We start from the raw sequence: 24,488 nt of genomic DNA, 5'->3' as shown, positions 1-24,488 counted from the left end.
TGACGCGTGTGCAGCGCTGACGTGGGTGCCCCTTCCCCTGCCTGCCTCAGCCTGAGCCTTACCCGTTCTGGATGATGAAGTCCACCAGCGGCAGGGAGGACTTGTCTGCATATCGCACGGCCACGTGCAGAGCCAGCTCACCCTGGTCCTGCCATGGGAGGAAAAGCAGCAGGGTTAACCCTCACCCCACTGCTCTGCCCATTCGGGAGACCAGACGCAGCCAGCTGAACCAGTATATGGGTCCCATTGCTTCTCCAGGGGAAAACGGGGTTTGGGACCAAATGGGAATGGTCTGGGAGGCATCTACCAGCCTTGGATGCTCCAGCCCACACTCTTTGGGTCAGATCCCGCCAGCATGGGAGGTCGGGAGCTGGGTTTGCTGGAGGTCCCGTGGGAAGCTGTGAGCTGGGCTTCCCACCAGGCCTGCAATGGCCTCGATGCACCTTGAACAAGTCTCCCGTGATGCAGACGCCAGGGAACCGGCCGGCATCAGGCCTGGAGGAGACGGTGCCCTTAGCCAGCACCGTGCACGCAAGAGCCAGGCAGGGCTCACCTGGCCGTCAGGGGTTGTCAGAGGTTTTCCTAGGTCGTGCCCTTCTGCAAACGCCTGGAGCAGCACCAAGACATCCCGGCTGCGGACAGCCTCCCAGAGCCGGTGAGGGTCTTCCCTGCCCGTCTTCTGCACGAATTTGCGCTCCATGTATTTGGCCACAATATACTCTTTCCTGGCGCTCCTGCGGGGCAGGGGGCATAGAGGTGCCACCTCAGCCGGGGCATGGCAGACACCACTGCCCGTGCCTGGCTGCAGGGTCCTGAAGCAAGGGTAAGGCAGGCACGTCGAATCCGTCCATCCTTTCCTGGAGGGAGAGGCTTGGCCAGCCCCGAGGCACCGCTGCAGCAAGAGGCCCCGGCTCCCCACCTCCCTCGAGGGCTGGCGGGTTTGGGGCAGGGAGCGCAGGAGCTTTCCTACTCACATGTCACTGCCCGACGAGGGCTTCAGACTCCCCTGCGCCGGCAGCGTGGCCTCCATGATCTCGTTGAAGCGGGCGTTCCCGACGCTGACTGCCAGCTGCGGGACGGAGGAGAAACCAGGCAGCGGGGGACCCGCCGTGGCTCGAGCGCCAGCAGCCGCGGGCCCTCTGGGGAGCGATCCCAAGGGAACGGGGACGCTACTTGATCCCTTCCTCTAGCCAGGGCTCGGGACGGGGAGGGGATTTCATAGACATCAGGGCTGGAAGGGACCTGGGGAGATCATCGAGTCCAGCCCCCCGCCCAAAGGGCAGGGAGTCAGCTGGGGTCACAGGAGATAAGCGTCCAGTTTGCTCGGGATGGGCAGAGCGGCAGAGATGCCAAGGAGGACACCCCCGCGGGGAGACGGGAGCCGCTTACCAGCAGCTCGGAGGTGCTGAGGACATCCAGGGTCAGGGACTGGATGCGGGAATAGTGCACGCCCAGCTCGCGGTGGATGCCCGAGCACTCGATGCACGTCAGGATGCCCAGGTTGGTGGAGAGCCACGTGGGATCTGCAAGGCAGCAGCACGCCCCGCTTGCTAGCACTGCCGCGGCCCCGAGGCCCGCTCTCCCGACGGCCGGGCCAAGGGCTGCTCCTTGCAGAAACCCAGCAGCCCTGCCGGGAGCTGCCAGGCCTGGGACCCGCCCCCCACCCACGGTGCCCAGCACCTATGTGGGGGTGGGAGAGCAGAGGGGCACGCAGCGCGACGGCTCCCTCCCCCCGCACGCATCGGCTCCGGGGGCGGCGGGGCCAGGACCTACCTGGGGCCCCACAGTCGCAGCACTGCCTGTTGCCCGGCAGGCTCTTCACCTCGCCGATGACCAGCTTGGTGAGCTCCTGCAGGCTGCCGTCGGCCGCCCCCCCGGCCGCGGCCACGCAGCTGCCGGGGTCTCCCTTGAAGGCGTTGCTGAGGGCTTCGTCTTTGCTGTTCTGGAGCACGGACACCCAGCTGGGGGGTAGGGGTCAGTGGCAGGGTTTGGGGACACAGAGGAAGGAACAAAAGACCCCCCCCCACCCTTTCTAGACAGAAGAGCAGTTGCAGACGTGCCCCCTCATTGTCCCCATTTCAGAGAGGTGGAGACTGAGGCATGGAAAGCCTAAGTGACTTGCCTGAGGTCGTGACAGTGGCAGAGCTAGGAACAGTGCCAAGTCCCAGTGCCATGCTCTAGCCACTAGGTTACCTGGCCTTCATACAACCTGCATGGGGACAGAAGTGACCCCCAGCAAGCCCCCAGCCCCCTGCGACAATGCACCAGCCCACATCTCCCCATCCCGCTGCTCTCTACAGGCCAGTGTCTACAGGGCTCGGCCAGGCCTTGTGCCTCTTCTGCTGACAGCCGACGCAAAGACGACCTGCACCTCCCCGTTTGCATGTGCAAAGGAGCCTGCCCCCTGCACGCGGCCAAGGGCCAAAGGCTAATTGCAGCCACTCACACGAGGCACTCCTGCTCGTCCTCCGCCTGGAAGTGGTACGTCCTGTTATCTGCAGGGACAAGGACAGGAGAGGTGAGGGCAAGCCTGCAACGTCTGAGGACGCCTCCGTTCTCCCGGCAGGATCTGCCCCCAGCTCCAGATGTTTCACAGCGTAAAGCTGTTGGCTTTTACTTCCAGAGACCCGGCAGTTTACGTCCTGAGGATCACGGGTTTGGCAGACCGCGCTTTAACTGCACGAGGGACGTCTGCAGCCATCAGTGAGGGCCCACGGGATGGGCATCCTCGGGCAGGGAGAGGCTGCGGGAAGGGCGTCTGGAGGTCAGAAACACCGAGATGCGCGGGCTGAGCTGGGGGCTGGGGGGGAAGAGGCAGCATTAGACCAGCTGGAGGAAGGGGCAGGAGAAATCTCTCTCGGAGGCGGCTGCCTCGGAGCCTGGTGGAACTTTTCCAGCTGCAATAGCCTTGCTTTCATTGCTGCCTGCTCGCGGACGAAATCCCTGCGGTCCGACGGCCGGTAACCATCGGACAGGGTGCCCGGAGCTGCGGGGGGGAGGCATCTCCTAACCAGATGCACGGGGCTTCGAGAGCCCAGATGGCCTCCCGGACCCAGACCCGGACAGGAACGGCCGCATTGCCAGAGGCGAGACCCCACTCACGCGTCACGAGGTCGAAGCACTTCTTCTCCTCGGGGTGCGGCCGCACCTGGCACGTCAGCAGGTTCAGCTTCACGGGAGGCCGGTTGATCTGCGCGGGCAGCCGCGTGCACAGGGAGAAGCGGGACGCGGGGCACCGGTCAGCGTCAGGCACCGCAGGCACCGGGCCCCGACCGCGAGCAAAGGAAGACGTCCCCGTGGGGCAGAGCCCAGATCCCGGCGGGCCACGGCTTCCTCCACCGTATCCCCAGACAATACCCGAGCCTCCTTCTGCTCTCCAGGGCCAGCGCACGGGGCCCTTGCTGCAGCACACGTGCGCGCAGCTTTCCCCTTGCAAGCTGCAAGTTGCCCCGTCTGCCTCGGGGGGGCAGCCCCTTTTACTTATTTTCTGTCTACTGTCTGCACCCCCACGGGGCTCTCGACTCTCTCACCCCACCCCGCCTCCTGCCGGCTTCAGACGACTGGGCTAAGTGGGTGCAGGCTGCAGCAGGGCTGACTGTTGTTTTGCTAACGGATGGTGGATGGTTTGGCGATGCTGGGTTGGGTAGGTTGGACTAGATGGCTGATGGAGGCCCCTCCAGCCCTGCTTCTCTACTAGTCTGTGAGCCACCTCTTTCTGCTCGACAAGGCACTGAAGGGTTTCTCTCGTAGGCACAACCTCGCTCTCCAATGAGCCACTGGCAGCTGATGAGTTTTTATGCAGTCTCCAACCTAAAGCATCCTTAAGACCCAAACCTGGGCAGGGTTTGCCCAACATTTCATGAACAGCGGATCTTGCCCAAGTGCTAGACTGGCATTGGGAGGGTACAGCCTATAACAGATTCGGTTCTCAGCTTTGATGGGCTTCTAGGGAAACAAAACTACCGTTTTGCACGGCTCCGGGCCATACGCAGAGGCTACGAGCGGGTGGCTGCCCGCAAGGCGAGCATGGCAGGATGAGGCAGAGATGGATATTTTCAAGGGTTTCCATCTGCACTGCACGGTTTCTAGTTTGGGCTAGACCAGATGATCTCACGAGGTCCCTCGCAGCCCTAATGGCTATAACGTCTATGAAATCTATGCGGTGGGTTTTCTCAGGGATGGTCCTGCCTTGAGCAGGAGGCTTGACCAGAGGAGAGCAGGAGAGCCTGACTTCCCTACGATCGTAGGAGCCTACGACCGCAGCCTCGCCGGCTCTTCGTGTGCTCATCCAGGGGAGAGGGAAGGAAAAGGATGGCTGGATGGAGGGTCTGAACCGATGAAACCTGCAGCCTCCGGGCAAATCACCCCCAGGTCCTGCTTGATGCACTGAGCCCCGGGGGCCAGCTCTGAGGCTGCCCCAGCTGCCCCCAGGCCTTACCGTGCTGTGCGAGATGGTGAGACACCCGTACTTCACGCCGCATTTCCTCTTCTGCCACACCTTCCGGATCCTAGGGAGGCCGAGCGGGGGGTGAGGGGCTGCGCCGTGCCCCCCATGTCACTTCCCCCGCAGCCAGGGCTGAACCCACCTCCATTGCCTCCTCTCAGCAACGGTTTCAGCACAGCTTTGCCCCGGTGGGCTACGTGGGATGAGAGGCGCCTCGGAGACGCCCCCCAGGTCTCCGTCTTTCTGCTGCAAGGGCCTCATCCCTCCCGCCCCATCCACCCCCTTGCGAGGCTTCTTCTCTCTCTGCCTTTGTAGGAAGCTGGTAACCCCAAAGACCACGGTTTGCAACAGGCCTCAGTCCTGACCCAGGGCAACATCGCCCTTGGGTCCCGTTCTCCCTGCCGGGGCTCCAGCGGGAGGCAAGCGGGGCCTTTAGGAAATGGGCAACCCCACCGACCCAGAAAGGACCGTTGTCGGCTTCTAGTGGGACCTGCTGGAGGGCACGGGGCAAAACCCCCTTTCCCAACCGCTTCTTCCACCTCCTGATCCTCGGTGACCTGTCCCTGCCCCTTCCGCAAAGAGCCCCCGGGCCACTAATAGCTTCGGGCCCAGGAAGCAGCATGCCCTGTAACCGGAGCACGGAGGGGGCGTCTCGTGCTCACCCGTCGCTCTTCTTGGAGAGAAAGCCCGATTTCTCCGTCCCATACTGCTTGTTCCCTTGGTGCTGGTGGATGCTGTAGCCGCCGCCCGAGTTCTTCCTGCTCAGGCTCTCCTGAGCGCGCCGAGGGGAAGAGGAGAAAGTTCAAAGCGGTACCGGCCACCTCCTCCTCACAAGCCCCGAGCGTCTCCCCCAAGTATCCTCCGATCACCCCGGATCTCCGAGTGCCCGTCCTGACTACCTCCGAAAGCCCTCCCCGGCTGCGCTCTGCCTCTTGCTCCTGCCACCTTGCACCCCGTGGGTCCCAAATTTCCCGGTCCCATCACCCTCCTTTCCTCAGCATCCTCTGGGACAACGTCTTACTCTGCCGGGCATCTGCACAGCCTCTTGGACCGGGAGCAGCTGAGCCCCAGCATTACCCTGCCCTGGGACCCCCCCCACAAGGCAGGCAGCTCCTGTCCGGCCGGAGGAGCGGTCTCTCGGCCGAGGCACCGGGTCATCCCACGCTCAGCAGCCTCACCTCCTTGTTCTCCAGCTGCAGGGTGCTGCGAAGAGAGTCGCGGATCTGCGTGAGCTGCTTCACCTCCTCCTCCTGGGCCTGCTGCAGCTGGGAAGAGAAGCAGCTGCTGGATGGGACCATTACCCCAGCCGCAGCCACGCTGCCTGCCTGGCAGCCAAGGGGCCGAGCTGCGCCTGACCCCACAGCTGGCCAGGCCGAGCCAGGCATTGCAAAGGAGGGGACCCCTCTGCTAGCAACGGACGCTCAGGTCAAGAAGAGAGAGAAGGGCAGCTAGAGGCTGGTCTGGAGGGGAGCCACACGGAGCAGCTGCATCTGCAGGCAACACGTGTGAAACTCCATCAGATACCCTCCCAAACGAGGCGTGGCTTTTGGGATGCATCAGACACCGAGGAAGCAAAGGTACCCATGGAAAAACAGTGCAAGGTCTCAACACCCACCAGCCTGGCAGCCTGGCTCTGCCACGAACTGGCAGCAGTGTTTGCTCTGGAGCACGCAACTGGTCATTGAAGAAATGCAAAAATCTAGAAGTCTTGGTCCAGAGATGAGACCTTTTATTAGGCCAACTAAGAACTCGCAAAAAAATGATCTTTTTCTGCAAGCTTTAGGACTCATGCGCCCTTCATCAGGCTCAGGGAAAACTAAAGATGCTGAAAAGTCGCCATAGGTAGGAAAGAAACTTTGTTTTTCCCCAGAGGAACCTGAAGGTGGAAATCTGCAAGCCCAAAAGCTTGCAGGAAAAGATCATTTTTGTGAGATTTCTTAGTTGGTCTAATAAAAGGTATCATCCTGAACCAGGACTTCTAGATTTTTGCATCTCTTTTTGTCTCAGGCTAACTACATCCCCAACTGGTCATTGGCTACCCCCAGTGACTACCAAATACAACCCCAGTTGGTCACTGGTGCATTCAGGGAGGTCTAGCCGGTTAGGGAAGCACGGCTTTGTACTAGGGTCTGTGCTGGTCGACGCTGTTTCATCAGGCTCTGTTGGGCGGTTTAAAATTCAGAGCAGGGGCTGTGCACGGACCCAGCGCCAGCAGCGGGCCCCTGCCAGGGACCCTACCCGCAGCACACTTCAGTCACCGTCACTTCTTCCCATCTCCCTGCCATGCAAGGGAAATGCACTGCTCTAATGCCCGGGACCAGCTCGGCCTCGAGGGAGGTCCCCAGGGGTTCCCCCTGGCAGGTTCGCACCCCGCACTGGAGTCCACTTTGAGAAACAAAACCAAAATCAAGGGCATGACCCTAAAGAGGGCTGGGCAGCTGCAACCCTCAGCAGGTCCCGGCGGCAGTCACTTACTGCATGCAGGGAGGTAGCCAGCTTCTCAATGAACGGGTGCAGGTTCTGCGCCGCCTTCCAGCCGTCTTGAAAGAAGCTGGTTACCGTAAGCGAGAGAGAAATGAGGGAAGGGGCAGGGGAAAGAGGAAGGTTATGCAGAGGCATTGCAACGCCGTACATCAAATGCAGTCGGGCCCTTCGCATCCAGCCTCCACCCTGGAGCTCCTGCCAATGCTGGCTCTCTCCTGGCATGGCCACATGGCATAGCAGCGAGCGCACTGCAGACATGCCCGCACCTGCATCGGGGCAGCACTAAACCCAGAGCCCCAGGTCTCAACACGTCCCCACTATGGGCTGGAAGAAACCCCAGCCACTTGCTGTCACCTCTCCTGGCTGCTACTGTAAGCTCTGCTACTGCACCACTATCTAACCTTGGGTGAGACTCTTGTCAATTCTGTGCTGCAGTTTCCCCACTGGGAAGATGCAGGATACTGCTTCTCCAGAGACACCCTGAGGTCCTCACATGAGGGGACCTGGATGTATTGTTGATGCAATTGGTAAGGAACCAATGCACCACATAGGGGAAAAATACAGACTGTTGCAACGTGCAGGGTGCTGTACTGCTGCAGAGAGAGACTGCTTCAGTAATGGGTCTGTGACGCTGAGCAAAGTGACTGCTTGCCGGATATCTTGTTAGTTAAATATTCCTTGCTGTGACTCAACACACCTCCTTAAGGTCACCCATATGCGACAAACACACATTTTCAAGCTCCCTTGGGACTTCTGTGCTTTGCTAAATTGGGGTCTACATGGAATTAAAAGGTCCACACCCTTGTCCTAGGCGTTCACGGTCACTGAAGTTTTTACAAGGTTTTTACAAGGCGAACCCTGGCCGCTCGCTGCTTTGCAAGATCTACTGCAGAGTTGCATCTCCAGGTGCCAGGGAGGGGTGAGCTCCTGCGGGGCGTCGGGTGCTACCTACTTGTGCTGCGCGTGGAAAAACTTGATCAGGCTCTGCAGGAAGTCTGGGCCTTGCTTCGCCTGGCTCTCGCTGGCTTTCAGCAGGTACTAGAGACGCAGAGGACACACCAGAGTCAGGAGGCTGGGGGCAGGGGCTCTGATAGCATTGGGCCATGCAAGGCTTTGCAGAAACCCGGGACTTCTTGCTTCCTTTTGACCCGCTCTTAAGCATTTGCAAGGAGCTGCCGAGCTCAGGTTCAGCTCCTGGTGTTGGGTGCAAAGCAAAGCTATTGGGGTCAATTTTTTAAATTTTCTTTTTAAGGAAAATTTCTCATTAACCAGAGAAGGTCCAAATCCATTTGAATCATCCAAGAACCACAAGTGGCCCCGCTACCGACACGTATCCTCCACCCCAGCCTGGGGCTTCAAGATACTTCCAAATCCTTCGGCAGGCATCCTACGTGCAAGCCCGGAGACTTGGGGTTCGGATGCCCCCGAGTTTCACTTGCCCTCAGCCGTACGGCCGCAGGAGCAAGCTAGGGAGGAGTCTCCCGCTTCCATGAAGTCGGCGCGGAGCCGAGATCCTCCCGCTGGAAGCTGGCCAGCGGGAGGCTAACGACGAGGCTCTCGTCGGGAGTCAAGTCTGCAAGCAGGCAAGGGTGCAACCCTCCACTGCACAGCGCCATTTGAACCGCATTGCCTCGGTCACACTATCTCCCCTGCCACCATCGTGGTCAGGGTACGTCCCCTGCCAGGCAAGTAAGCTATTGCGGCCAGATCTGAGCCGAGAGAAACTCTCTTGGGACCAGACAAGAGACCCGCCAATGAATCAGAGCGGCCCTCCACCAAACCGGTCCCAGGCAGAGGTGGGGAAGCACGGCACGGCTGCCCGCGTTCGGTGGAACCGCTCCGTTCGCACCCTTCAAACCAGGCGGGTTTCGCTCCTGCGAGCGAGCTCCGTCCACCCTAAATTGACCCCAGCCTGCGACCCCCTCCGCTCCCTTGTAGCGGGTCCAGGCCGAATGCAAGCTCTCGCGGCGGTTTGGCAGGGGGGGTCTCCCTGGCCCCGGCAGCTAGACGAGGGTTAGGATTTTCCTGGGAAGATCCCATATCTGTTGGAACAAGGGGCAGGGGGAAGGGGGCTGCCTGAATCCTGGCGTTTTCCCTGTACGTGGCCTCCCAGCTGGGAAGGGACAGGATATTTTTGCTTCTCGCCCCCTGCAAGGGGCACGAAGCGGCGGGTGCAATGTGCCCTGGCCTGGGTTCTCGTCTCAGCTCTGCCAGTGACTTGGTGGGGGACCTCTGGCAAGTCCCTTCACCTCTCTGTGCCTCAGTTTGCCCACTCTGAACGTATCTCCTCCATGCAAAACTCAGAAAATTGCTCCATGCAAGCAGGAGTCTATGGACACGGCAGCAGCCCTAAGACCTCCCAGGAGCCAGCTGCCATCAGGCCCCGACCCCAGCGTCCCCAGGCTGTCACAGTCCTGCCCTAGCTTGGAGAAGCAGCCAGCAGCCGAAAGCAGCCTGCCTGGGCCCCGGGGCAGAAGCACCCCATGGGGAGCTGGCTGCAGCCGGGGCACGCGCAGCTCCCTGACCGAACAGGGTCCGGCTATCCCGACCCACCCCGAGCAGGCAGCAGCTTGGGAAACTTATGGGCACGGCAGCTTATAAATCACTGGCTGGAAAAGCCCCGGATAATGGGAACAGCTGGGCCAGGGATCAAAGACCCTGCACTGCTCCTAGAGAAGAGGGATTCTCCAGACTGGCATGGATGGGGGCACGGGGGTGATCCCAAGGGCAACAGAGAGACAACTGCAAGTCCCACGCGCACTCAGGGACCTCGCAAGGGGAGAAACCCCTTTGGCACACTCCAGACCGGGGCCTGGAAGAGGCTGCAGGGTCCTGTCCACACCTCTCCGCTCTGCTTGCAGCGCGCAGAGCCCCTCCCCGGCGCTGCGCCGAGTGCTTCCATGTGCTGTTATTTATTTAACAGTGAAGCTATTCAAAGGCATGACTCACTGCCTGGCTCCCGGCCGGAGCCCCAAACCACAACAAGGCTGCAAAGCGGCTGTCGGCTCCACTACGCCTCAACCCTCCTCCTCCCTGCCCGGCTCCGAGCAACCCAGCCAGTCCTCCCCTGCACGCCAGCCCAGGCGTACGGGCACCCCCAGCCTGCCAAGGGCTGGGTGCCGTGTCACCGGGGGGCCCTCCCGCACACGTCAAGCAGTGGCTCTGAATGGGGCTCCCCTGGGTGGAGAAGGGCTCCCTGCAGCCCTACAGGCTTCTTCTAAAGGGGTGAGTGGAGCAAGAAGGAAGAGGAGACGCAGACCCCCTGCCCCATGGCGCACGCGTGCTTATCGGGGCCCCTTGAACCGTGCAAGCAGCGCTAGTCCTGAGCAAGTGCTCACAGCCGTAGCGCCTCTTGGATGCAGCAGTGGCTACTAGCCACTAAGTCTCAGGGAGGCTTAGCTCAAAGCCTGGGGCGTGATGTATTGGCGTGGCTGCAGCCCCGAGCATACAAGCTTTGCATGGCAGCTGCATCAAGCCAGGCAGGGCCGGACTTCAGCTGGCAGAGCCCTAGAGAGGGGTCAGGGAGGCTGGCCGTGCCGTGCAGGCTTTGAGATGCAAGTTCGCTAGCTGGCTCTGACACAGATTCTCCCTAGGACCTTGGGCATGTCTCCCTCTCTGCCTCCGCCTGCCTTTGCTGGCTCCATCCCTTCCTGGTCGGGGGACCCCAGGCTGGAGCCGGGACACGCACCTCGCACATGTGCAGCTGGAACAGGCGGCGCTCCTTCTGCGTGTCCTCGGTGATCTCCGCGGCCGACAGCTCTGCCTGGATGACGCCCGCGATCCGCGTTCGCTCCTTCTCCTTCTCCAGCTTTGCTCTGGGGGGACAGGCCGGCCGAGGGTGCTGTTGAGAACGGCTCCGGCCCCAGGGCCTGGGAGAGGCCGGCCTCCAGCAATGCTAAAACCTAGGAACAGCTGAACCCTCCCTCCCTCCTAGGGCAGGGCACCCCAGTGTCCTATTAGCGCTTCCCCGGCACCGCTGTGGGGCCCCGCGGACCGGGGGACAGTCCTGGGTGCAGCCGGGACGCCACACAAAGCCCTGTTGTTTGGGAGAGGGGGATTAGCGCCCGCGGGCGACTTACACTTTGGTCTCGTAATCCTTCCAGGCGCGCTCGATCTGCTTCTTGGAGTCCTGCGGGGCAGAGAGCGGCCGCGCTGAGCCGTCGGCTCTGCCTGCCGCGGGCTCTGGGCATGGCTCGGATCTGCCCTTCCCGTAGGAGCCCCGGGCCGGCCCCGGTGACTGGCACGACCCCGCTGCGCAGGGCTTGCTCTCGCCCAGGAGCTTGCGGCAGCTGGGCAGAGGGCAAAGGACAAGCCCCCTTGCTGCCTACGGGTCCCTGGACCGAAGCCCAGCACTGCTGCTTCATAAAGGCCGCCCAGCTCCGCCACGGATACCGCCCATTGTGGGCATGTCACCCAGTGGCTCCTGTGCTTGTTTCCCACTCTATAAAATGGGCATCAGCCTTCCCTGTTTGTCTTCTCCACTGGCCTTTGGGGGAGGGGTTGCCTTTCTCCCGCTCTGTACAGCGCCTAGCACAGCGGGGCCTGGAGCCGAAGCAGGACCCTCAGGCGCTGCTGCCGGGCAGATGATACACCTAACAGTGCGGAGTCCGGCCTGGGAGAACCCCTGTAGCTTAAATCGTTGTGTGCCGCTTTCCTGGGCAATGGCACAGCGCGGCGGGTACGCGTCCTGGCTGGGATTCACAGTCTCGGGGGCACGCTGGCGCGCGGGTTTGCTGCTAGCAACGAAGGGGGACGCCCTCCGAGACAGGGCCGGCCTGCAGGGCTCACGCCGGGACGGAGACGGCACCACGTGGAAGTCAGACGCCCTCCACCCCCCGAGCCCCACAGCGAGCTTGCCGCCCACTCACCAGCCGGCCGTCCTTCAGCTGCCCCTTCAGCAGGCTGTCCAGGGGGAAGGAGATGATGTTGTTCAGGTTCTGCACCTAGAAAAGCCAGGCACCAGGGCTGGCTACCCGTGGCAGAGGCAGCCCCTAGCCCCTCGTGCCACCCCGAGACACTGGGTTTCCTCGCACTAGGCATCCTCGTGCGCGCCGGCTGTCAGACCGGCTGGTCGACGAGGGAGCCGACGTGGGAACTCGAGCTGGGGGGAAGGCCACGGGCCGCGTGCAGCCCCCAAATGCCTCCCGGGAACCAGCTCTCAGGCTCGTTTGGCCCCTTGAGCAAAGGAAACGCGCGCTCCTGGGCTTTTATCGGGCTGCTGCTCTGCCGCGTGCCCGGCCTTCGCAGGGGCCCGAGGAGGCTAGGAGGCAGGGGTGTCTGCCCTGGGAGAGACGAAACCTAACCCGGGGCAGCTTGCACTGGCGAGGCTCTCCCAGCTGCTCTCACAAGTCTCTCTGTGGCACGCCCCGGTGCCGGAGACTTGCGTTCGGCCGTGGGAACAGAGCAGGGCTTGAGCAGGCCGAGCGCTGATGTGGTTTGTGGCCCGGCCGCGCCAGCAAGGGCACGAGCGAGCTCGGTCCTGCACACTGTCAGCCCCGCTTGCCTGAGGGGATTGAACCCGGGCCAGCCCCCGGGGGGCCAGAGCTAGCCTGGTGCGCGCACGCTTAACCCCTTGCAGGGCAGCGCTTCCCTGTAGCCCTGGCAATGCCACCACGCCCTGGGCTCAGGCCTTAAGCTGCCCCTTCCCCCTCCTCCACCCCAACCCTTGACCCTGGCTGGGAAGATCACCGCGGGGGGGTCCAGCCCGGTACAGAAGGGATCAGGGGAGGCTGGCACGGCTCAGGCGCCCCCATCCCGGCCCCCGCCAGCCATCCCCCCGTCCTCTCCTTCTGCAAAGGGATGCGGGTGCTTGCAAGAGCAGCCCGGCACCCCCCGCGGGAGGAACCCCAGGCTCCCTGCCCGCGTTGGCAGCTCTGCCCCAAGCAGCTGGCGCACGGGGGCAGAACAGCTGGTCCCGCTCTGGGCTCCCCCTGGGTGGCCAGGCAGGACGGGACGAGAGCCATTCGAGTTGCTGCGGTCGCTGGAGCCAGGAGGCTGCCCTGGAGGCTGCAGAAGGGGCCGGACGCGCCGTCTAGGCGGGCCGCGTGCTCCCGACGGGCCCGGGCCACCGCGGCCTCCTGCAGCGCACAGCGAGAGCGAGCAGCTGCCGGGCCCTGATAGAGCAGTAGGGCTGGGACGGACGTCCCCTGCGACTACCAGCCCTCGCCCTCGTCAGGCACCGCTCACAAAGCGGGCCAGAAAAGCCTGCCCGGAGAAGCCGCCCTCGGGGGAGAAGCAATGAAAAGGTTTCCACTGTCTGCAGGGTTCACGCCCCTGCCGTGCGTGCACGCCGACAGCTGCACCAGGGCGTGTGCAGGGCACGTACAGGCATGTGCGTGAACGGGGAGACCTGCGGGAACCGGAGGAACTGGCTCGACTCCTTTTCGCAGACGGCTCCAGAGAGCTCGGGGCTGGGAACTTCCTTGGGGTGACACGGAGAGAACAAGGAGGAGCTACCGAAGCAGCCGTCAGCGGAGCAGACCAGGGGCAAACATCGGTGATCTGCCCCTGCGCCCAGAGCAAGTACCCGCTCGACCGGGGGCTGCACAGGCTGCTGGGTGACATCCCCACGGGCTTAGGGTTGATGGTTCCCAAGGGCTTGGCAGTCTCCAAAGCCCCAGAGCGAGGGCTCTTGGTCCCAGGCCCCTTCTCAGCACCCTCTTCCTATACCGCAATGACTCAAATGCCTCCAGGGAACCAGCGCCCAGGTTCGTTCGGCCCCTCGAGCAGTGCCCTGCTGCTTTCAAACAAGAGATGCCAAGGAAATGCTCGTTCCTGGGCTTGCATCGGGCTGTCGCTCTGTCACATGCCCCCCACCCCGCCCTGCCCCTTCAAGGGGGCCTTGCTGGGTACGTCTCCGCAGGGCTTCAATCCACTTCTTGGCCAGCAAGGTCAGAGACCCAGGGACGGGGGACATGCACGCACCGCGTGGCAGAAACAAGCCCCCAGCGGGGAGCGAAAGGGAGATGCCCGTATTGCACTGGCTCTTCCGCAGCCGGCCGAGGCAGGCGCGCTTTGAGGAGATGCGTTGCTCGGCCTGGAGCTGCTCTGGTGGGCTCCGCCGTGACGGAGACCCGCTCAATCTAGCGAGCAAGGGAGCAGCCCCAGCCATCAACTCTGCCGTCTTTGTGGCTCCCCACATCAGCTGGGAGGTCTCCCCCACCACGCACGGGAGGCTGGCAGGTGGCTGGACCCCGAAAGCTTTAGCGCCGGTAACGGGAGGGGACCTCCGGGCTCAGCTGGGTCAGGCGGAGGGAAGGGGACAGCACGCGGAGCCCGGGGTCGTGCACCGCTGCTCCAGGAGCCCCCGCTTCCTAGGCAAGTCCCAGAGCTGCCGACCTGTGCCTGAGCACGCACGCGTCACCGGACAACGGTGCGCACTCGCTCTCCCTACGCAGAGAGGAGCACAGGCGGGTGGCTGCACGCACCTGGGGCGTGCCCGGGCAAGGGGGAGACGGCAGGCAACGGGTTTGCTGCAGGGGTCCCACCCCAACAGGCCTGTGGGGCCCGACGGATGCAGCCCGGCTCCGGGACCAAGAGGGGGCATGGGCAGGGAGACTGCAAGAGGCGGCCGTGCCTGCTCCTACCCCCGTCTCGAGGGGGCCCCAGCCCCACCGCCTCCCTTCCCTGCCGGCTCCTAGCAAGGCCAGGGGGTGTCGACGGGCCACCTGCAAGAGGCAGGGGGTGGGGGTCCGGCCTGCGCCCCCCGCGCTCACCAGGTTCTTGAAGAGCGCCGTCACCTCCCGGGTGAACACGGCCAGGTTCAGGAAGCCCGTGGAGAGCTCGTGGTTGTTCTGGGCCAGGTGGTTGCTGCCGAAGCTCTCCAGGGCCTCGCTGTACTGCTCCTCGTTCTCCGCGTGCGCTGCGGGGACAGGACACGCCGCGGCGCTGAGGGCGGGGGGCGGCGGGGGCCTCTCCCTTGCTCAGCAGGTTAATCCTGCGCCCTTTCAAGACCCCCTTCCTCTGCCCAATCAGCGGCTCTGCTTCCTGCTCCCTGCCCTGCACTCCCTGCCCTGTCTGCTGCTCTGCTTTCCGCTCCCGCCGGGCTGCCTGTCCCCGCCCCCGGCTGCCGCGTGCACTGACTGGCCACTTCTCGCCCTTGCTGAAATCGCTCTTGGCTCGTCGACTGCGGAGGCCGCGACGGCCTCTTGCTGGGAGGAGACGGACCTGGCTGGGGGGTCATCCACTCTGCCCCGGGGGGGACTCGCGCGTGGGACTACAGGCCTATTTAAAGGAATAGGGCGTTGCCTGCAGTCCACGCCAGCCCTGACCCCCCTAATAGCCCCCTCGCCTCACGGCAGCCTGCCGGGAGAAGGGCCACGCCGCTCACGTCAACCGGGGGGACAGGACGGGTGGCTCAGGGGTCGGGACGGGTGCTTTAGGGGCCCGGGCCCGTCCACGTCTTTCAAAAGCATGCAAGTGCCAGCTGCCCGCATGGGACCTTTCCCAGGCGCCCCAGTGAATTGCTGCTGCTGGCCCGGTGCTTAGAGGTGGACCGGGGGGACGGAGAGGGAAGCCGACGATCCCTCCCGGGAGAGCGCGCAGCTGGAAGAGCCCGGGGCAGGGCACGGGTTTGCTTGGGAGGGGACCTGCCAGCAGCAGGAACCGGGCAGGCGGCGCAGGGAAATCCAGAGCTGCTCCGCACAACAATCACCAGCGTCACGGTCCAAAGGGCATCGCTGCTGCCCCGAGCCCAGCTGCCCTCCTGGCAGGTCCCTCCCTTCTCCAAGGCCTCGCTGCACCGGGTTGCTCTGACGGCTGCTGGGGGCCTGGCCGGACCCCTTCCAGCCCCAAAGTCTGGGCCTGTCTCCTGGGTCAGCCCCACCCCGATCCTGCCCCTTGCATGCCCCACAAGTCCACTGCCCGGGGCTCAGCTCCGTCTGCTTGCAGCAAATGACCTGGGACCTCCCCTGGCCTCAGCTAGGCCCCCTCCTGCCATCAGCGTGGTGGAGACCCGCACGGCAGACGGATGCTAATAACAGAAGTGAGATGAATTGGGGAATTAAGGGGAAGGTGAGCAGAGCTCAGGGCACCAGGTGAAAGACCCATCCCTCCCCCGATCTGGTAGGGTTAGGGGCAGCAATACAGGCTTCCCTCCATCACGGGGCCTGCCGAAGCATCTGGCAGCATAACTTACTGAGCCCGGAGCCGTGGATCGCTTTCACATACTTCCTGATCCTCTGGAGAATGGCGTGGTCCCCCTCCAGGCTCTGCAAGCACAAAAGACTGTCAGACTCGCTGGGCACGGTGGAGATCCTCCCCGCACCCCCCTCGCCTGGCCCAAGCCCAGCTGGCCACACAGAGCCCCTTTGAATGCCCGCCACCAGCCCATGCAGATGTGCAGGGCAGCTGCCAGCGCAGCCAGGGGTTGCAGAGAGCTGTTGGAGGGCTCCCAGCCATGGGGGGGGCTCATGGGAGCCATGCCCCCCCGCCATCGCCACTCTCACAACAACTCGCTCCCCTTCGAAACGGCCACAGAGAAACTGAGGCACGTGGGCAGGGAGTTGCACGAGGGTCACCGCAGAGCCAGGAGCCGATTCGAGACCTCCACAGTCCCACAGCACAGCGGCCGTGCACCCACCAGCGACGCAATCAGCCCACGGGCTTTATTAGCCACGTCGAGGAGCCCCGGCCGCCGTGGTCTGGTCACCCCGTGCCCCGTGTCAACCCAGATACGCAGCACCGAGTTCAAGGCCTGCAGCCGGAAGTTTGTGCCACGGGGACCTGGTCTTGGTGCGGGGAGCCTCCGAAAACCTCCCCGAGGCAGGAAGGGAGACGTCAGTGCCCGTGCTCAGGGCAGTTCCCTACCCAGGTGGTGGACGCACGGCCCGGCTCTCTCCCCACGGCCCCTCGCTTGCCAGCCGGCGCTGCTGGAATGTCACACCAGTGTCTGCTAGCAGGGGGCAACGGTACACACACACACACGTGCACACACACATGTGCATGCATGTGCTTCCGGTCTCTGCATGACGGGTAGGAACTGAGACAGTCAACAGGGAGGGGCGCTGGCAGCATCCAGCTTCACCTAGTCCTGAGCATCAACGGACCAGCCTGGGGCTACAACGCATCCGCTAGCCCAGCAAACCCGGCACCAGGGCGGCTCTGCTGGGCACAGCCCCTTGGAAATGGGTGCGGGATCAATCACGGGGATCCCATGCAGGCTGCTGAAGCACTGAGAGACCCCCACGCCCCCCGAGACCCTGCAGACAGGCATGGGGCCACTGCAAGTGCCAGACTCAGTCGCACCGGGACACGTCCACTGCGTGGGCACAGACTCTGGATTCACTCCCAGGGCAAATCCAGCGCTTGAACAAAAACACTTGATCTTTCCAAAGAGATGCTGCGGAGGAGAGGGGCATCCTTTCAAGCCGGCATCGTGGCAACACAGGTCTGACCTCCTGCTGAGCTGCCCAGGCAGGAAGCAAGAGCGGGCCCCGCCAGGGCTGGAAGCCCCCTCCTTCCCTCGCGTCTGGCGGGGCTGAGGTGAGCCTCCCCTCTCTGGCAGAGACCAGCTCCGCAGAGGCCGAGGTCCCCTATAGACGCATCTTTCTGGAGACGTCTGCACCTGCAGACGGGCACAGCGGCCGCCCAGGGACCCCGACAGCAAACGGATTTGATCCAGAGCGCTTCCCTGCGAGTGGCGCTTCAGCCCAGAGCCTTGCAGATGGGGGCTTCTGCTCTGAGCGCTCCTCTCTGCCCCTCCACGGCGTGAATGATCAATGGGAGTCCTTCTTTACGCCAGCCGCGCCGGGCAGGAGTCAGCTGGTACGGCACGGGCACGGCCAGCGGTGCTGGGCTGCAGAGGGAAACCTCAGCGAGCAGCAGCAAGCCCAGGCCGAGAGAGAAGGCAACGGGATGCTGCAACAGAGGCGGAGGAAAGGGGCTGGAGGGTGGTCCCAGGATCCAGCCGCCAGTCTGAAGCAGCTCCCCAGGAGCAGGCCCCGGGCCCAAACGAGGTGTCTTTGTCGGACAGGGAAGACAGACAGAGACCCAGCGAAGAGGAACAGGTGCCCGGGACTCCGGAAATGTAGGCCCGATTCCCAGCTCTGCCACTGATGCGTGGCCTGGCCTCTGGAAAATCACCTGACCAGCCCAAATCTCAGTTCACCCGGTTACAGACGCCCTCAGTCGGACCAATCCCTCTGGGCAGGGACTATGTCACCCCAGGCACGTGCAGCACCCGGCACCAGACGAACTCCAGCCTCTCAGCTTTACCCAGGGCAAACACGGCCCAGTCCTTTGGACTCCGGCCTGGAGCTGGGAGACCGGGTCGGACGTCAGCTTGCTCAGGGCAGGGTCCCCTCGCCCTCCTGCACTCACCCGAGACCTGGGCTCCTCCCTGAAACCAGCCCCGTGTCCCAGGTGCTGAGGCCCGCCGAGCCGGCCCGGCCCTGGGGTAGCTGCACGCAGCCCCGCGGAGGAAAGGCCGGAGCCCCAGGCCAGGCCCCCCTCCAGGAGTCAGCCAGATGCCGACCAGGCCCTCCCGCGCCGGCTGCTTGTTTGGGGTTTCCTTCCAACTCCAGCTCTCTGTTTATTCGGTAACACAAACCAGAGGGGAGGACGGGGAGCGGAGGGCCGGCGGCTGCCCGCCAAGAGCGGGGAGGGGTAGCGCAGACGTGGAGCAGGCCGGGAGGTCCCTCGTGCTGCAAGGGGCGGCGGAGACGACCCCTGAGGCTCAGCTTTCTACGCCAGAGTGGGGCTTTCAGCAAAAAAAAAAAACCCCTCCTAGAAGGAACCGCAGACTCTGCAGTGCGGGCTTCAAGACCCAGCCCTGCCAGAAACTCCGGCGCCTCAGTTTTCCCACCTGGGAAATGGGGAGAATGGACCTGTTTGCCTTGAAACCCCTCCTACAAGGAAACGCAGACTCTGCAGTGCGGGCTTCAAGACCCAGCCCTGCCAGAAACTCCGGTGCCTCAGTTTTCCCACCTGGGAAATGGGGAGAACGGACCTGTTTGCCTTGCTCGCTCCTCAGGCAGGGCCCGCTGCGCTCTTCACGCTGTGGCCTCGATGCCAGCCAAAGCTCCTGGCGGCGAGGGCCGCACACAGACCCCGTCCACTTGGCTCAAGAGGAGCACGTTGCCCTGAGCCAAGCAGACAGGCGGTGGTCAAGGAGGCTCGAGAAAGGCGGGTTGACACCCGGGACGAAGCCGGCAGGCTGAAGGTGGGTGACAGCCCGGGCCGGGGGTGCTCTGAGTGTGCGTGCCCCGGTCCTTACCCGGCATTTGAAGGGGCGGGGGTCCAGCGTTCGGGCCTTCCAACCCGACCCCCACAAACACCCCAAAACCAGGGCTCCATCCAACCAGCCGCGGCGAAGCGAACGTGTCCCTGCAGCCACGCGCCACCATTTCTACTCGTCGTCCACGGAGCAGGCCGGAAACAAAGCCCGCGGATCTCAGAAACGCTTCACGGGAACGCAGCGACTGGAGAGCTTCCCGTCGCCTTTTCCAGCGAAAACATTTCATTTTCCTCCTCTGAGTCACGCCGCTGCAACGCCCCGAGCGCCGGGAGCGGGGCGGCGAGGCCAACCGGTTCCAGGAGGCTGGAGCGAAGGAGCCCGTTTCCCCCCCTGAAAGAGTCCAAGATTTCCACCGCTTTTTCCACTCGGAACAGCAGCTCTTCAACCGCCTCGACGTGCGCTGTGCCGGGCCCCGCTCGGCGCGGGCGGCGTCTTTCCGGGGAATAAGCGTCTCCTGTCGCTCGTCACAGGGAGCCTGCTTCTGCACCGCTCGGGCTCGTCCACACCCAGGGTGCTTCACCCGTCCGTTAGACTGGCAACCCAGGCACGTCCTCTCCAGCTCAGCTGATCTTCCCCCCGGCCCGAAAACACCAGTGTAACGAGCAGTCCCCACCTGCGGGGAAGCTCGTCTCGTGGGAGCCGAAACAGAGGCAGCACGTCGCGGCCCTGAGGCGGAGGGCAGGGAGGTGCGGAGGGCATGGGCCCGGCTATAGGACCTCGCGAGCCCTCGCTGGACGGCACCGGGCCAGCCAGGCGTCGGCTGGCCCCGTCCTCCCCGAGACACATCGCTGCTGATCCCTGGGCGCCGGCTGCAGCGGAGGCCGGGATTCTTGCAAAGGGCCGCGGGGCTTCTGGCTCCAGGCGAGCGCGCGATTTGCATCCAAAATTGGTGCCAGTTCCCGTATTCCTCCCCCCGCCATCGCAAATCACCTGGTGTCTGTTTTACGGGGACGGGGGTGTTGCTCGACAGACCAGGGGGATTTTAATGCCAAGGCTTAATGGCTTAATTTGGTCGCTTTTCCTCCTGGCTGTTCCTGTGAATGGCTACGCATGGCTACCCCCAGGTTCCACCCCAGAGGTGGTCGCATTGGTACCCAGCCATGTAGGCCAGAGAGCAGATTTTTTCCAGGCGCAGGCCCAGCACACCCATTGCCTGAGTTTGCTCTGCTGTAACTCCAAGGATGCTCAGGGCATGGCAGCCCATTGCCAGCCTGCTGGGGCACACCGTACCCGCTCGGGCTCCCTCTGCATGCTGCAAAATGCCGTGTGGTCCCTTTCTGGCCTTCTGTGATGTTTCGTCTACTCTCTGCCAGCTGGTCCCCTGCTCCACACCACGACCCAGGCACGAAGTCAGCTGTATAAGAGGCAGGGCTGTATAGCTCAGCTATCAAAAAGGCCATGTAGCCAAGAGCACAGAAATGCTCAGGCTGCCTTTGCTTGGACAGGACGAGTCCCCGGACTAACTCCCTGCCTAGCCAGTGCCGTGCAAACCGCCCCCAAAACAGCCCCGTTTGCAGCGACGCATCTCCATCACGGGGCTGGCTTCAGAGCCTGAGCTTCGCACGCAGCAGGGCGAGGAGTTCAAGGGCAGGAACTGCTCGGCACAGGATAAGCCTCGCACGGATCCACTTCTGGGATCCACCTCCAGCCAAGGGCATCCCTTCTCGCTCAGCAGAGCCAGGGAGGGAAAACGCACCGGCTCATGTGGACACCCCCACTGAGGCCAGACGGACAGGGCAGCGCTCTGCGGAGCTGAGCTGGTCTCTGCAGATCCCGCAGGGCCGCGGCCCGTGGGGACTTAGCACAAACCACCACGAACCGCTCAAATTCGGCTCTGGGGGCACCATCCTATGACCCCAGCTGACTTCCTGCCCTTTGGGTGGGGGGCTGGACTCGATGATCTCCCGAGGTCCCTTCCAGCCCTGATGTCTATGAAATCTATGAAATCATTTGGCACAAACCAGCTCCGCCAGCACCAGAAACTTCTCACCAGCTTATTTTCCTTTAAAAGTCAGGAGGGAAAGTCTTTGCCACCCAGGCCAAGAGGCAGGAGGAACCAGCTCTACCTCGCAGCCGTGGAAGCGAAACCGTCTATATTCAAAAGCAGTTCTCATCTCTCTACGGTTCCCCTTTGCAAACGCCGTCAGGCTGGAAACCCCCCGGCTGCAGGCAGCGCGGTTAATCCCGCGCTTCGGAGGTAAGCGAGTGCATCGGCTTCTGCAGGATTGGGGCCCTGGCAGGCATCCCGCCTGTCTCATGGAGGGGCCTGAAAGTCCAGAAGCAGAGAGCAAGAGCGCGAGCAAGCGACCCCGGGGGATTCATGCTCCTGAATCAAGGCTCCCATCCCAGCAAAGAGGGTGCGCGCAGCCCGCGGCGTCCCTGGAAAAGCTTCTGCCTTCCTAACCTCTTCAGGGGGCTTGAGCCAGCCTTGCTTTCCAACGCAGCAAGAAGGCCAGTGAGCCCAGGGGAGAGGCAGGTCGCCCCTTGGCCGGAGGGTCGCCTGGCAGGTCTGTGGGGGTCTCAAGGGCGTGTCGACATCAACCCTGATTTGGGGGGAAAACTTCAAGGAAAGAAGACAACAAAAGGACCCCACTCCTACGGGGCTGAGAGGCAGGGCCCCCCGCCAGCCCGGCCCCCGTGACTCACCTCCTCCAGGGCACTGGCAGCTCCCCGGCACTTGTGCATCTTGGAGGTGAAGGCCGAGGCGGCCGGGGAGCTGAGGTCCTCGGCGGTCACGGCCAGGAACTCGGACACGCTGATCTGCTCGGGCATGTTGGGCAGGTTCCCCTGGGCCTGGCGGGGCGGGGAGCAGGCGAGGGGCAGCCTCACATCCCAGCTGGTGCCGGCTCGGGGCGAGTGCCTAGAGGCGCTTGGGAGCCTTTGTGAGCGCCTGCCTCGCCTGCCTGCCTCCCTCCCTCTCCGCGAAGCCTTTCATTGCAATCACGTGGAGATATTGTTACGCTGCCAATGCATATATGCCTGCGAGCTGGGAGCCTTGGCCCGGAGCCTGTTAAAGGCAAAGTGCATGCAGCCTCCCCCCACCCCCCGCCCCGCCAGCGCGGCCTCCGACACCGAACTCCAGAGAGAAAATCCTTCTGGGCTCTTCCCGCGTCTACAGCACCGTCGCCTAGGTCTGGACTGGGGGTTGAGCTTTTTCAGGCAAATTAGGCTCGGGGCCTGCCGCCGCACACAGTGCTCTGCTGCTGGAGGGTTCCTCGTTCTCCAAGGCTCTTGATCCTGCTTGTTGCATTAGCCTCCAGGACAGCCCCGACTGCTTTCCTGGAGGCCCTGTCCTGCGAAATCTTATTCGTCCCGTGTACAAGTGCCCAAACGGGGCTTCGCCCGGGAAGCGTGGCGCAGCTCGAGTCCCAGCGCCTGCACAGGAGCCTGGAGCCGGATCCAGGTCCTCAGCCTCAGCCACAAGCTGCTCCTTCCTCTTTTGCTCTTACCACAAGCGACAGACAGCTTTCTGCTCCGCTTCACACACTCTGCCTCGGCAGTCCAGCGCCTCCATCAAACGCAGATGGCAAAGAGCTGATCTATGGGGCGCAAGGAGCCAAAAGCAGCTTTCCAGGGCATCGTGCCTTGAATGCAGCTCTTGGTGGCTGAGCTCCGGAAGGACCCATAGGGGCAACGGGGATGATGGAAGGGGAGTTGCTCGGGGTATGAAAAGGGGAAGGGCATCAGACCACAACCTTGCAAAAGCGTTCCCTGGGGGAGGTGCGTCGTTCCAGACGCAGCATCGCGCCGATACCTCCATTCCTCCGAGCACCTCCGCAGCATAGACGAGTCCTTACAAAGGAAAGCCAGTTTCTTTATCCTCAGAGGCACCCCAGAGCACCCAGGAAATCAGATGAGAGCCCCAGTTGTGCAAGTTTCTGCCCAGTCTCCAGTCCGGCTCAAGCTGCCCCGATGAAACCAGAGCTCAAAAATTGAACAGAGCTATGTCTGCCCTCACTGCCCCTTTTCTGAGGGGTCCCACTCACCCCCTTGACCATGAAAATAGGTCTGAAAGGGTCCAGCCCTGCTCCGGCCCTCAATACAGTCTCACTCTGCACTGCAAACATTAACCAGATGGGCCTCAGCACACCCCGGCCAGAGGGTACGGGGAGGTGAATAGTGTAGGGACAGTGTAGGGGCCGGCACAGGGTTGCAGCCAGGGCTGGGGTAGAGCGCAGCAGCTGCTTCGCAGCACACCGCAAGGACGCAGCAATTTAGGACAGGAAGCGCAAGAAGAAGATCCCGTCTCCAGATGGAAACGCCGCGTGGACAAACAGATCCAATTACCGCGTCAGCATCTGGCGGGGGTGCCGGGGCCCACACCCCTGCTCCAAGGAAAAGCAAGTTGTGCTGGCCACAGAGAGAGCCTGGATCTCATCACCAGCGTCCCAGGCGCTGGAAGAGATCAAAACGTGTGCTCCAGCACCCTGCCCCTCCCTGCCGCCCCGTCCTGGGGGGCATCCCAGTGCTCCGAGCGCAGGGCCGGGGCCAGGAAATCCTCGGCTGCGCCTGGTGCCATCTGGGCAGCACGTTCTCGTGGGCCCACCCACGCCTTGCCTCTGCCAGGGCGGCAGTGCTAACAGGAGAGACAATGGGCTGATTTGCAGATGGGCATGCTGCTGTCCTCGGCTGGGGGCAGGCAGGACTGCTGGCGCACGCGCCCAGGCACTGGGTGTGGGGAGACAGAGCATTCATGGCGCATTAGAGGGCTTAAAAGCGCAAAGCACAGGTGAGGGGGCAAATGCCGCTGGGCACCGTCATGCTGCAGCTCAAACAGGGACAGCCCCTACCAGAGCTCCCCCGCGATCCAGTCCATCAGGGCTCGGTCTCTCGCGACCCTCCGGGCCGCGGGTGCAGAGGCAACAAGCAGGCTGTTCTGGATCCGGAGCCCAGGAATGCAGTCGGGACAGTGGCCCCGGGTCACCTGGGAGGGGCTCCCTGCTGCACGCTGGATTTGCCCCCTCCCTGCCCGCACGGGGGTAACCCCGGAGCTGCCGAGGGGCTGAGCGCGAACGGAGCAGAGCAGGGCCCGGTGCATCTGCGGGGCACATATTCAGCCCTCGTAGTCAAGAGTAAAACCAGACCCAAGTGCCACCCATCAAGACCAGGTGGTATTATTCCCTGGCCCCCATCACCACCCCCAAGGGTGGAGGGAAACGGAGTCCTCCGAGAGCCCCAGGGAGGCTCACAGCCTGTGCTCCCCCTGCCCAGCCTGGCCGAGGAGAAAGCAGCCGGTGCCTTGACATTCGTTAGCTCGTGAACCCGTGTCCCGGTTGCAGCATGGAGCAGCGCCGAGCTTCCTGCGAGCCAGCTCCGCACCGTGCC

At 63.2% G+C, this 24,488-nt stretch overlaps 1 protein-coding gene across 2 annotated transcripts in view; it reads right to left on the bottom strand.

Annotated features, from left to right (window-relative positions):
• The window catches only part of ASAP3 (ArfGAP with SH3 domain, ankyrin repeat and PH domain 3), a 29,407-nt gene extending 6,949 nt beyond the window's left edge, over positions 1–22,458 (bottom strand). The window contains exons 1-18 of one of the 2 annotated variants that reach the window (XM_019547931.1): positions 21,810–22,458; positions 16,065–16,137; positions 14,644–14,789; positions 11,797–11,871; positions 11,008–11,057; positions 10,617–10,743; positions 7,881–7,966; positions 6,920–6,995; positions 5,623–5,709; positions 5,107–5,216; positions 4,439–4,508; positions 3,103–3,190; positions 2,447–2,495; positions 1,774–1,961; positions 1,390–1,523; positions 975–1,069; positions 554–812; positions 63–148 (exon numbers count right to left, since the gene is read on the bottom strand). In XM_019547931.1, coding sequence (XP_019403476.1) covers positions 63–148; positions 554–812; positions 975–1,069; positions 1,390–1,523; positions 1,774–1,961; positions 2,447–2,495; positions 3,103–3,190; positions 4,439–4,508; positions 5,107–5,216; positions 5,623–5,709; positions 6,920–6,995; positions 7,881–7,966; positions 10,617–10,743; positions 11,008–11,057; positions 11,797–11,871; positions 14,644–14,789; positions 16,065–16,137; positions 21,810–21,935 — 1,925 coding nt within the window. In that variant the 5' untranslated portion in view covers positions 21,936–22,458. The remainder of the gene's footprint in view (positions 1–62; positions 149–553; positions 813–974; positions 1,070–1,389; positions 1,524–1,773; positions 1,962–2,446; positions 2,496–3,102; positions 3,191–4,438; positions 4,509–5,106; positions 5,217–5,622; positions 5,710–6,919; positions 6,996–7,880; positions 7,967–10,616; positions 10,744–11,007; positions 11,058–11,796; positions 11,872–14,643; positions 14,790–16,064; positions 16,138–21,809) is intronic. The other variant, XM_019547932.1, reaches the window with a different exon arrangement.
• Positions 22,459–24,488: the final 2,030 nt, after the last annotated feature.

Source organism: Crocodylus porosus, unplaced genomic scaffold (genome assembly GCF_001723895.1).
Source record: "Crocodylus porosus isolate Cpor-Errol unplaced genomic scaffold, CroPor_comp1, whole genome shotgun sequence".
Lineage (NCBI taxonomy): Eukaryota > Metazoa > Chordata > Crocodylia > Crocodylidae > Crocodylus > Crocodylus porosus.
This window is presented reverse-complemented; position numbering and strand designations above follow the sequence as displayed.